Source organism: Bos mutus, chromosome 3 (genome assembly GCF_027580195.1).
Source record: "Bos mutus isolate GX-2022 chromosome 3, NWIPB_WYAK_1.1, whole genome shotgun sequence".
NCBI lineage: Eukaryota > Metazoa > Chordata > Mammalia > Artiodactyla > Bovidae > Bos > Bos mutus.
Genome location: NC_091619.1, coordinates 98,269,791 through 98,283,412, shown reverse-complemented (window position 1 = coordinate 98,283,412; position 13,622 = coordinate 98,269,791). Strand labels below are relative to the sequence as shown.

Genomic DNA, 13,622 nt, shown 5'->3' with positions numbered 1-13,622 from the left:
TTAGATTTATCCTCCAAAACAATATTTTTAACAAACTTAATGTCTGTTAACAGGAAAATGGATAAACAAACCTAGTATATTCATACAACAGAGTATTTCCTATACAGCAGTAAAAAAGATACACAGCAGAGTTTCTCAACCATGGCACTACTGACATTTGGGATTGGTTAATTCTTTGTTATAGGGCTGTCTTGTGCATTGTAGGAAACTCAGCAACATCTCTGATCTCTACATACTAGATGTCAGTAGGACTATCTCCAGTTGTGACAATCAAAATTTCTCTAGATATTGTCAAATGTGCTCTGAAGGAGGTAAATTTGTTCCTGGGTTGAGAAACACTGATCTAGAGCCCTATGTATCAATATAGACAAATCTCAAACAATTTTAAGGAAATAAAAGAGAACTACGTTGGACACGACTGAAGTGACTTAGCAGCAGCAGACGATGTGATAGTATTCATATAAAATCAGAATCAGGCAAAATTGTATTACAGATTGTTTATGGATACATTCATATATGGAGCTGGTGCAAAAGTAACTGTGATTTTGCACTGCTGAATTTTGCTCTTTGATAATGGAATATATTATTAAATAAATGTGGTAATGTTATATACATCATTTTAATGTGCATATCTTGCTTTATGGCTTTTTGCTAATGAGTTATTACTTGCTGTTTATATTTATTTTAGACCACGGAAATATGAAATGATATAGACAAAAAGCAAATGTGAGTGATTTTCTTATTCAATTTCAAAATGGGTCGTAAAGCAGTGGAGACAACTTGCAACATTAACAATGCATTTGGCCCAGAACTGCTAACAAACATATAGTGCAATGGTTATTGAGGAAGTTTTGTAAAGGAGATGAAAGCCTTGAAGATGAGGAGTATAGTGGCCAGCTGTAGTGGAAGCTGACAACGACCAATTGAGAGCAGTCATCGAAGCTGCTGCTCTTATACAAGAAGTTGCTAAAGAACTCAACGTTGACCATTCTACAGTCATTTGGCATCTGAAGCAAACTGGAAAGGTGAAAAAGCTCAAGTGTGTGCCTCATGAACTGCCTGTAAATTAGACAAACTGTTTTGAAGTGTCATCTTCTTTTATTCTACACAAGGACGATAAATAATTTCTTGATCAGATTGTGATGTCCGACAAAAAGTGGACTTTACATTATAACCAGCTCAGTGGTTGGCCTGAGCAGCAGCTCCAAAGCACTTCCCAAAGCCAAAGTTACACCAAAAAGGAAAAAAAGGTCATGGTCACTGTTTGGTGGTCTGCTGCTGGTCGGATCCGTAACAGCTTTCTGAATCCCAGCGAAACCGCTGCATCTGAAAAGTATGCCCCACAAATCACTGAGATGCACTGAAAACTGCAACACCTGCGGCAAGCACTGGTCAACAGAAAAGGCCCAATTCTGCATGACAATGCCCGACCACATACTGCACAACCGATGCTTCAAAAACCGAATGAACTGGTCTATGAAATTTGACCTCATCTACCATATTCACCTGCTCTCTTGCCAACCAACTACTACTTCCTTCAAGCATCTTGACAACTTTTTGCAAGGAAAATTCTTTCCACAACTAGCAGAAGGCAGAAAATACTTTCCAAGAGTCTGTCAAATCCCAAAGCATAGATTTTTATGCTACAGGAATAAACAAACTTACTTCTCATTGGCAAAAATGTGTTCACTGTAATGGTTCCTATTTCAGTTAACAAAGATATGTTTGAGCCTAGTTATAATGATTTAAAATTCAGTCTGAAACCACAATTATTTTTGTACCAACCTAATAGTAAAAAAACATATATGATGGGAAACACTGAAATAAAAACGGTGATTACCTTTAGGGGAAAGAGGAGAATATGGTTAGGGAAGTTTTAACTGTACCTATAATTTACCTCATTTATAAAAGAATGGTCTGGAGCATACTGGGCAAAATGTCAATATTCACAAAGCTAAGTTATGAGTGTACTTGACCATCTTTCTCCACACTTTAATGTACACTTTAGTTCAGTTGCTCAGTCGTGTCCGACTCTTTGTGACCCCATGAATTGCAGCACGCCAGGCCTCCCTGTCCATCACCAACTCCCGGAATATGCCATAAAAGTGTAAACACAAAATAAACCTGCCCTTATTGACCTTGTTCAGGTATGATGTGACTTAGCAGGTGAAGATAACACTGCCTTAAACATTTCTTTCTATTGTCAACTCATTTCTCACTGGAAAAGTCACAGAACTGATAACAGACCTTATCAAACTATGCCCATCAGTAGTATAGTACCAGTTTAAAAAGTACGCTAAGTAACTTCTACCTTACCCCACACCAATTCTCATTTCTCATTATCTTTTTTTTTTTAACTAAAGCACAAAAGAAACTACTAAAAGAAATCTTGTTTTCCATGTGCTCAGCTGACTGTGGTCATAATAATATGTATTTTAGATAAATGTTCAGATAAGATAGAAATTATAACTACAGTTGCTTCATTTAATTGGGTGAAAATTACAAAACGAAATTCATTTTATAACAGGAATACCATTCAACTTTTTTTTTTGTTGCTGCTGGTTTGATGAGGATTTCATCAAGCTCTCAAAGTGTGATGAGCAAGAGAGATTTTGTTTCCTAATCACTACCACTGGTCTTGTTTGAATTTGCTTATTTATTGAATAAATAAAGTTATAATTTAGTGTAGTCATTTTGGACTATTGAGTACTTAAAAACATTCTGGTCAAATACTTAATGTATTGGTATTATAGACTTTTCCAGGAATAAAATTTTAAAGGATGGGCACCTTGAAATAGGAATATCAATAAGTAACATTTAAATTAAGAGCCCTCAGACCATTTGCTAGACTTGGGAGAGGAGGGGCTGAATGCCTAAATTTTACTCTCTAGGTGGCTTTGATAACATGAAATGGGTGTTATAAAAGTGACTAGCTTATCTAATGTGCTACTTAAAAATAATGAGCTGCACTAATAGGATTTTGCTTCTAGTCATATGTGGCTTCTGGGCACTTCGAATGTGTTATCTATATTAAGATGTAGTATAATTATAAAACACACAAAGAATTTTGCAGACCTAGTATAACAAAGAATGTAATTATTTGAAGATAATGACTACAGGTTAAAATAATAATAATGATTTGGATATATTTGGTTAAATAAAATATATTATTAAACTTTTAAAGGTGCACAAAAACTACTTTTGGCTTAGAGGTCAAAAGGCATATAATTCACCACAGAGTAGCATATATAGGCAACAGGTAAAATATTCCTAACTGTGTGTTTCTAATCTTATCACAACTGTCTATATAAGCAAGCAATATCAGAGGAAAAAATCCCTCTTATGATAGTTGGAGAAAGACAATTTAACAGTTTTCCATAAATATATCTGAATATTGAATCTTATAAAACTTAAAGAAAACAGGATTTCTTTCAAGTTCCAAAGGTGTAAAGATGAAAAAATATTAAGATTTGCTAAAAATTATACAGGAATTTTGGTCCTCATCTTCATATTAATCAACTCTTTCCTAAAAACAATAAAAGTCTAAATGTAGGACTCCCTTTTATTTATTTCTTCAAATGTTCTTATATATATATATAAGAATCATTTTAGATTTTAACTGCAGAACTAAACCTTTATACTTACAAAGTCTTCCTCTTCAAACTGCAACTTTTCTACCTTATCTTCTTTCTTCTCTTCCCTAATATCTGTAGGTGGCTTCTCCTGAAAGACACAGCCTTTCCGGGAATGGAAGCTGCCATTCCAATGGCGATGGTTTCCTGTGCCACCCCCACTACGCTGGCTCATGCCATCATGACCTCGTGAAGAGCCATGCCAACCAGATAGGTTCCCTGTGATTCCAGCATATGCTCCCTTAGAGACACCAGAGTCCACAGAATCATGGCGAAACAGGGAGGGCTGGTGCCAAGAATCTGAAAAAATAAGGAAAAGTAACACATTAGTGTGTTTGCTTTCTGTAAATTCAGGAACAAGTGGGCCATATGCGTCCTGATCTAATTTACAGTATTGCCAAAGCCCTTCAGGGGACTTCTAAATAAAAAATTAAGTCCACACACACACAAAATCACAAGATACATCCTTTTGTTTTAATGTAATTTCTGTATGAGTTCTTTAACTGAATAAATGACTTAAGAGCACCTAAGAATGTTAGAAAGCCAGTATAGCTGAGTGATGACTACTGGACGATCTAATTGAGTATTGTGTTTACAAAAGATCATTATTCCAAGGTTATGGACATGTACCCTCAACCTGGGCTTCCTCTGAGTAGCTTAAATAGTCATGGAAGTTGGGTATGTCTTACCTCCTGTAGTTCGAAGAGGTCCATTGTTGAAAAAGCCATCAGAGGAATTATGTCTACGACGGCTTACTCCAAATCTACCATCTCCTCGGGGTAGGTGCTCTCCGTGTTTTTCGAAAGTCGCTGTAGGTGACTAAGATGATAATAAAGTATAGAGAAGCAAACAGATAAGTACGTATCAATCTCTTTCATTATCTTTGGTTTTGCATCAGGCTTCTAGAAAACAAGTAATATTGGTGGCAGACATCTCCATTTTGAGCACATGGGACATAGTTAAGGGCAATAGTTCTCTGAGTTAGAGAAGTCCTACATTTCCTATTTAATCACTGATTGAATTAATTAACAGGCTACTTCAATTACTTGCATGGCGAGGGGTGGGGGAGGAATCAGTCAATATCCAGAAGAACAAGCTCCAAAACTTACACTTAAAAATGTTGTTAATCTTGAAAGGAAAAGAAAGAAGCTTGCGTTTAAAATAATTCTAAATAGCTTATTTGTGTAAATTACTCTCGAATTGGACAGAAAGGAACAGTTTAAATACCATCATGGCATGCCATTAACAATCACACAAAAGTTTTTATAGCTTTATAAAACACTTATTTCCATTGTTTAATACTCATAACAAGATTACAATTTGACATCATCCCCATTTTATTTACACATGAGAAAGGAGGTCAGAGAGAGTAAGTCTCTGAGGTTACACAACTAAAATAAAGCATTTTGAGAAACACTATTATGTCCTTTCCTACTCCAAATAGTTGTATGCTATGACAGTCTTTTTCTCAAACAATAGAAAACCGAAGTTTAATAATCCATGAAATGTATGGTTTACAGGCCCACCACACCCAACATTTGATAAGTGCTTATAGGAGAACTACAGGTTGTGTTAGAGAAATCTTTACATCTATTTCCTTATTATTAATATCTTCACTTACACTTGGTATTGTCAGATTTTATTTAGCCATTCTAGTGGGTTGCAAGGGCTTCCCTAGTAGTTCAGCTGGTAAAGAACCCGCCTACAGTGCTGGAGACCCCAGTTCGATTCCTGGGTCATGAAGATCTCCTGGAGAAGGGATAGGTTACCCACTCCAGTATTCTTGGGCTTCCCTGATGGCTCAGCTGGTAAAGAATCCGCCTGCACTGTGGGAGACCTGGGTTCGATCCTTGGGTTGGAAAGATGCCCTGGAGAAGGGAACAGCAACCCATTCCAGTATTCTGGCCTGGAGAATTCCATGGACTGTATAGTCTATAGGATCGCAAAGAGTCAGACACAACTGAGAGATTTTCACTTTCTTTCAGTGGGTTACAAAGATTTCTCCTTTCCTCCGAAAGTTTACTGGGTTTTAATTCTTCAATTTAGGTTATAATACACTTCAAGTAAATTTTTATGTATGATATAAAGTCAAGGTTGAGGCTCTCCCTCCTATTCCTCCATAAATATCCAGTCCTAAAGCAACCTGTTGAAAAGGATTATCACTTCTGCATTGAATTACCTTGGTACTTTAGTAAAAAATCGACTGACTAAATATACAGGACTATTTTTGAATTTTGTATTCTATTCCACCACTTCACAAGTCTATGCTAATACCACACAAATTTGCTTGCTGTAGCCTTAATGGAAATATTTATTAATAAATTATATTTCCTAATTCTTTTTACCAAGTTCATGGCGCTAAATCAATTGTTCTCTGCAGGTATAAGATCTGCCTACTTTTAAACACTTTCCTAGATCCCATACCTAATCTCTCAGGTCCACCACCTCCAACTCTTGAGGCGGATTATGTCAATTATGAGATGGCTGCAAATTTCACAAGCGCAATTCAAACTGAAATTTAGAGTAAAGGGTTGTGGGTCTAGACAGAGCAGGAAATCTTCCCCAAAATTCATGTTTAAAAAAATGTTTTTTTTTTCTGAGACTACCTATCAACTTTGTCCCTCCTCTATTAGGTGGCAAAATGGGAAGTATTTTTATTAGCTTCCCAAAGGTTTCCTTTATCAAGAATATATTCCATTTGTCTTTATCCTTAATGCAAATATTTTCTCCAAAATCAGTAAGCAGACCATTGTCTCTGAAATACAATTTCTAGGATTTAATCTGAGAGTCATGTAGTAGTCAATCAATTACTGTCTATTCTTTTTCCTCATCAACTACTACTTTAGACATATGTACATTCATTCTGAAGATCCATTTCCCCCAAACCGAAGTGTTCTGCAACTAACACAGGAAGTCTTAAGTGTGTCACACAATGAGAAAAGCTTAACATGTAATGAAATAAACAGGACACTTGGGTACACACTGACTTGAACTGCCTAAGTGTTTATACCCTAAAAGTAAGATAAAAGAAAGATAAGTTTATGAAAACATATCTAAAATTCTCAGACAAGACTGAATATACACACAAAAAAACTAGATTGTAAAACAGAGGCTATAAGACAAGGATGCAAAGAATTGGTATTAAGATAGTTACTAGAATGAAGAACAGTACCTTAGCTGACTGTGGTGTTGAGAAATTTAGCCAAGCAGGAACAAAGTCATGCTGCGCCATTTAGGTCCAGTGTCTCTTTTCAACAAGGTGAGGCATCCAACCTCATGGCCAGGATCTGAAAATGAGAAAATTGAAATCATTTATTCTTGGAAGAACCTTGTATCAAGTAAAGGAGTCTGTGATTTCTTTAAGGTTGCCCTTTTACAGAAAGACTTGCTCTCTGAACCTTTCTAGAGTAGTCATCTGGCCTCATACATCAGAGAAGTTCTGAACAAAAACAATAGTCTGTGAATATATAACCATGAATATTCAACACAGAGAGAGAAAGTGGGACATTGCCCTAAAAGTTATATGACAGAAGCTAATGAATTCTTGGGTTATAGCAGAAGAACCTTAAGAATAAACAACTACTCATAACTATAGATATATGCTATGCCAGGTATATGCTGTTGCTGCTGCTGCTGCTAAGTTGCTTCGGTTGTGTCTGACTCTGTGCGACCCCATAGATGGCAGCCCACCAGGCTCCCCCATCCCTGGGATTCTCCAGGCAAGAACACTGGAGTGGGTTGCCATTTCCTTCTCCAATGCATGAAAGTGAAAAGTGACAGTGAAGTCGCCCAGTTGTGTCCAACTCTTAGCAATCCTGTGGACTGTAGCTCACCTCCATGAAGACTGTAGGCTCCTCCATCCATAGGATTTTCCAGGCAAGAGTACCGGAGTGGGGTGCCAATGCCTTCTCCGCAGGTATATGCTAAGTTGCTTCCAACACTGCTGATACTTTGTGACCCCATGAACTACAGCCTACCAGGTTCCTCTAACCATGGGATTCTCCAGGCAAGAATACTGGAGTGGGCTGCCACTTCCTTCTCCAGGAGATCTCCCTGACCCAGGGATCAAACCCATGGTCTCTTATGTCTCCTGCATTGGCAGGAGGGTTCTTTACCACCAGCACCACCTGGGAAGCCCCAAATTATAGATACTTATAAAAAAAGATTAATCTGCTTCAGGTAACTTCAGGCAAAAGCAGTAGAAAAAAATCTTCCTAGAGAAGGAAGTTATAACTTCTCAAGAGTTTTTCTATTAGTTCACATTAACTTCTAATCCGAATCAATTTTCCTGAGAGATCTATTAGTGTCTCCAAACTACCTCACTGATAGTCTCCAGAATATATCAGAAAAGAGTAGGTATTTTCCATGATACATATACATACACAGTCTTCTTCCAAAGTTAGACATAGGAGGATACTTACCCCAGAGTATAACCTCTGTGGTCCTGCTTCCTGAACTTCTTGAGTTGCCAGCTGGATTTCCACAAGGTTCTCTTGTTAAAAGGGTACTTAATTAGGCTGGCCAGCAGAATGCCTTACGATGAAGCAGAAAGAATCCAGGCTCTGTGTGGATCAATCTCTCAGTCCCCTCAATTGCTCATCTTAAACTATCTAGTTCCTGACACGTTTCCCAAAGGGGAAGGGGAAAGGGGAAGGGGGAGGGGAACATAAAAAGTATTTGTTACATTTAAAAAATGGGGGGAAGGGGAAAGAGCTATATCAATGTTCACCTCATTCAACTTCCTTGAGTGATGGCACTATGATGTTGCTTAAATAGATAATACATGGACATTTGCACAGTGAATGCAAATACTGTTCATAACAAGGTCATAGCTTAGAAAGACAGAATGACTTTTGTTTGGTCAAATAATGTCACTGAAGTGACAGATCAAAAATAAAACACAGACAAGCTATAAAAGATCTTCTGAGTAGTCAACTCTAGTAGCAAAACATCCACATTACAAAGCCCTTAATTTATAAATCTCATTATTCTTACACAGCTGGTAAAAATAGCCTGCAGGTATGAGTTTATACTTGTCTTATCCTTCAAAATCTACGGACATAAGAAAGCTTGTTAAAAAAAAAACCAAAAAACAGGAACTTGATATGCCTTTCCCTCCAAGAATAGCAGCTTTCAAGGCAAATTTCTTGGTATAAAGCTCTCAAATGTTTCTATTTCTTTGGTCTTCACTATTTATAAATTCACAGCAAAACTAAAACAAGTAGAAAGGCAGGGCTTAAGAACAGTCATGGAGAAAGCTCCAAAGTGAGGTTTTCTTCTCTTCAGTTTTCTGTATTTCACTTGTTCTGCCCGTTCCCAAAGACTAAATTGAGTTAATGGAAGGTAATAAGAATCTTCTACTTCAGCGGAGAAGTCACTTTGGATCCATTTTCATTGTTATTCAATCATTTAAAAGGCCACAGGAATCTATCACTATAAATGAAAAAACAAAATAACGTATCACAAGAGGCAAAATTACTATATATAATTGCTAAAATGAGACATGGTCAAATGATGGACCTAGGAGACAAAGGTCTAGGAGACAAAACTCAAATCCAATTTAAACATTAATTTAATGTACTACCACCTATAGCAACAACATAACTGGCTAAAACTTTTTTAAGGATTTTAAAAGGATTTTAGAAAAGTGAGGTGAAAAAAAATCTACCTTTAAAATAACTATTTCTCCAATTAGCTATCAAATGTAATTCAGAAATGCAAATTAGAGTCCGTTAGATTTAGACTTTCCCTCATACTTGGAACAGCTTGCCATAAGTGGTCAAAGAGGCATAACTAACTGGTTTATTACACAGTCATCAACTATTTATTTAGTACTAAACACGGCTAGATGCTTAAAAACAAGACATCCGTCATAGCATTCCTCATGTATTTACGTATTTTTAGATACCTACTTATCAATTAAGAGACTTAAGTGCTTATTCTCTGACGTAAGATATGCAGTAAGAGATGACATAAATATTTCTTTGGCAAATTCCTAACATACTTCCAAGGGCTAGAACATTTTCTGATATAAGAGAATGCTTGCATCTGTGGGCAATTCTGGTCTACACTGGTAAATACTAGTTTATAGACTATTTCTCATATAATCAATTCCTGTTTAAAGAAATACTAAATTCAGAACAGTAAATACCTCTGTGGGGAAACAATGGGAAAGGAATCAGAAAAAGATTCTGGGGAGCTTTCCCTGTATCTATAATACATTATTAATTGAATGATGGGCATTCACTTGTTCTCTACACTTTTTATATCTTTATAATACACATATGTGTAACATCAACCACACAGAATACACACATGTAATAATTTTTAAAAATGACCTTATTAATATGCAAAAGAAGTCTCAGTAAGTTCCAAAGAATAAAAGTCTATGATCTCTTACTATGTTAAAATCAGGAAACAATTTCCTCTTCAGTTCCCACTCTCCTTCCCCTTCCTGAAGAAATACTGTACAAAGCCATTAGGAGCAGTCAGGCGAAATAAAAGCAGCAAAGGGGGAGGCTCCAGAGGCCAGAGCAAGGTACTGGGGCACAATCAGGATGTGAGGGTGTCCACAGAAGGAGGAAGGATACTGAAATGTGTGTACGGCAGCAGTCCTGCACAGGCTGTTGGACCTCATTAGGTGAGTGTCCCAGTACAGTCCAATGCAGAGTATTGGAACCTCAAGAGGAATAACGAGGATTTCCTGGCAAAGGGACATGGCCAAGTGGGTTGCAGGCTTCCACGCAGCAATGTGCCTTCCACAGTTGTTACAACTCTGACGTGTTTAGGGAGAAATACATATAAGGGAGGAGGTGATAAATGCAGGTTGGTTACATACCAGGATTTGATCAAAAAGTAAAAAATATTAGGGAAAAATGGGAGTCAGATTTCTTACTGTGAGAGAAGTGATACAATGATAAACTTTCAAAATCTTTAAGTAGAAGAAAAACCACTATGAATAAATTTGCACTATAACAGCTAGAGCAATATTTAATAAAAAATAAGCTTTAAAAACTTATTTTTTTAAGAAGATTAAACAAACAACTTTATTGCTCTTTTTTTTTCATGATGGGAAAGGAGCAATAAAAAGAATCTAAAGAAACACAGAAACATAAGGTCAGAAAAAATCAGAATGATTTTTTAAAACAATACTTATTTTGAAACAGATTAATAATAATTGTTTAAGACAGAATGAAAAAGAGGAAATAAACACAACAGATAAATAAATAATCATGAGTAGGGACTTCCCTGGTGGTCTAGTGGTTAAGAATCCACTTTGCACTGCAGGGGATGTGAATTTGATCCCTGGTTGGGGAACTAAAACTCCAGGAGCTGAGGAGCACTAAGCCCACACCACACACTCCCGTATTCTTGCCTGGAAAATTCCATGGACAGAGGACAAGGAATGGTTAGTTCAAGAATAATCTCTTGATATTGGTTCTGTGGTCCAGCCTAGAGATTTTGAAAATCAGAACTGATTGCAATTCACAACCTGGAGAAAACTTGATTTTTTTTTTTGAAAACCAGTTTTTAATATAAACAAATTAAAAGCCAAGTCACAAAATATTTAGGAAGAAGTAAAATAAACTGAACTACATAATTGATGGGATACGGGAGTAAAAGAGAAATAAAAGTTCATACTCTGATTTCTAGCAAGGGTAACTTCGGAAATAACTACCACATCACTGACTGATACAGGGAGTAAAAGCTAACTGGCTACTGTTCCTCCAGTATAATTCAGGTGTTTTTTTAAAAAATAAATTTATTTATTTTTGACTGCACTGGGTCTTTGTTGCTGTGCACAGGCTTTCTCTATTTGTGGTTAGCTGAGGCTATTTTCAAATTTGGAAAACTCAGCAGTGGCCACAGGACTGGAAAAGGTCAGTTTTCATTAAAATCCCAAAGAAAGGCAATGCAAAAGAATGCTCAAACTACCACACAATTGCACTCATCTCACACGCTAGTAAAGTAATGCTCAAAATTCTCCAAGCCAGGCTTCAGCAATACGTGAACCGTGAACTTCCAAATGTTCAAGCTGGTTTTAGAAAAGGCCCAGGAACCAGAGATCAAACTGCCAACATCCGCTGGATCATGGAAAAAGCAAAGAGTTCCAAAAAACATCTATTTCTGCTTTATTGACTATGCCAAAGCCTTTGACTGTGTGGATCCCAATAAACTGTGGAAAATTCTGAAAGAGATGGGAATACCAGACCACCTGACCTGCCTCTTGAGAAATCTGTATGCAGGTCAGGAAGCAACAGTTAGAACTGGACATGGAACAACAGACTGGTTCCAAATAGGAAAAGGAGTACGTCAAGGCTGTATATTGTCACCCTGCTTATTTAACTTCTATGCAGAGTACATCATGAGAAATGCTGGACTGGAAGAAACACAAGCTGGAATCAAGATTGCCGGGAGAAATATCAATAACCTCAGATATGCAGATGACACCACCCTTATGGCAGAAAGTGAAGAGGAACTCAAAAGCCTCTTGATGAAAGTGAAAGAGGAGAGTGAAAAAGTTGGCTTAAAGCTCAACATTCAGAAAACGAAGATCATGGCATCTGGTCCCATCACTTCATGGGAAATAGATGGGGAAACAGTGGAAACAGTGGCAGACTTTATTTTTTGGGGCTCCAAACTCACTGCAGATGGTGACTGCAGCCACGAAATTAAAAGATGCTTACTCCTTGGAAGGAAAGTTATGACCAACCTAGATAGCATATTCAAAAGCAGGGACATTCCTTTGCCAACAAAGGTCCGTCCAGTCAAGGTTTTTCCTGTGGTCATGTACGGATGTGAGAGTTGGACTGTGAAGAAGGCTGAGCGCCGAAGAATTGATGCTTTTGAACTGTGGTGTTGGAGAAGACTCTTGAGGGTCCCTTGGACTGCAAGGAGATCCAACCAGTCCATTCTGAAGGAGATCAGCCCTGGGATTTCTTGGGAAGGAATGATGCTAAAGCTGAAACTCCAGTACTTTGGCCACCTCATGCGAAGAGTTGACTTGTTGGAAAAGACTCTGATGCTGGGAGGGATTAGGGGCAGGAGGAGAAGGGGACGACAGAGGATGAGATGGCTGGATGGCATCACTGACTCGATGGACCTGAGTCTGAGTGAACTCTGGGAGTTGGTGATGGACAGGGAGGCCTGGCGTGCTGCGATTCATGGGGTCGCAAAGTGTCGGACACGACTGAGCGACTGAACTGAACTCAAGTGAACTGAGGCTATTCTCTAGTTGCAGTGCACAGGCTTCTACTGTTGTGGAGCACAGGATCTGGGTGCGTGGACTTAGTTGCCACTTAGTTGCCCTGTAGCATGTGGGATCTTCTTGGACCAGGGATTGAACCTGTGTCTCCCATACTGACAGGCAGATTCTTCAGCACAGGACCACCAGGAAAGCCTCAGGACTGTTTTTACTTAAGTCTATACCTGCAGTGAAACAATCCTATGACAAACCTAGACAGTGTTTTAAAAAATAGAAACACCACTTCGCTGACAAAGATCCATATAATCAGAGCTATGGTTTTCCAGTAGTCATGTACGGATGTGAGAGCTGGAGCATATAGAAGGCTGAGTGCCAAAGAATTGATGCTTTTGAACTGCAGTGCTGGAGACACTTGGACAGCAAGGAGATCAAACCAGTCCATCCTAAAGGAAATCAGTCCTGAATATTCATTGGAAGGACTGAAGCTGAAGCTCCAATACTTTGGCCACCTGATGAGAAAAACTGACTCACTGGAAAAAACCCTGATGCTGAGAAAGATTGAGGGCAAGAGCAGAAGAGGGTGACAGAGGATGAGGTAGCTGAATGGCATCACTAACTCAATGGACATGAGTCTGAACAAACTCCAGGAGACAGTGATGGACAGGGAAGTCTGGTGTGCTGCAGGCCATGGGGTTGCAAAGATATGACTTAGCGACTGAACAACAATACCTATAATACCTAATACATGATGACATTGTCCCTGTAACAGTTTCTTATGGAAAAAT

The 13,622-nt window shown here is 38.0% G+C and overlaps 1 protein-coding gene across 5 annotated transcripts in view; it reads right to left on the bottom strand.

Annotated features, from left to right (window-relative positions):
* The window catches only part of GPBP1L1 (GC-rich promoter binding protein 1 like 1), a 72,844-nt gene that overhangs the window by 26,104 nt on the left and 33,118 nt on the right, over positions 1–13,622 (bottom strand). For all 5 annotated transcript variants that reach the window (XM_070368147.1, XM_070368146.1, XM_070368145.1 and 2 more), the window contains exons 2-5: positions 8,054–9,065; positions 6,805–6,919; positions 4,322–4,451; positions 3,646–3,932 (exon numbers count right to left, since the gene is read on the bottom strand). In XM_070368147.1, coding sequence (XP_070224248.1) covers positions 3,646–3,932; positions 4,322–4,451; positions 6,805–6,864 — 477 coding nt within the window. In that variant the 5' untranslated portion in view covers positions 6,865–6,919; positions 8,054–9,065. The remainder of the gene's footprint in view (positions 1–3,645; positions 3,933–4,321; positions 4,452–6,804; positions 6,920–8,053; positions 9,066–13,622) is intronic.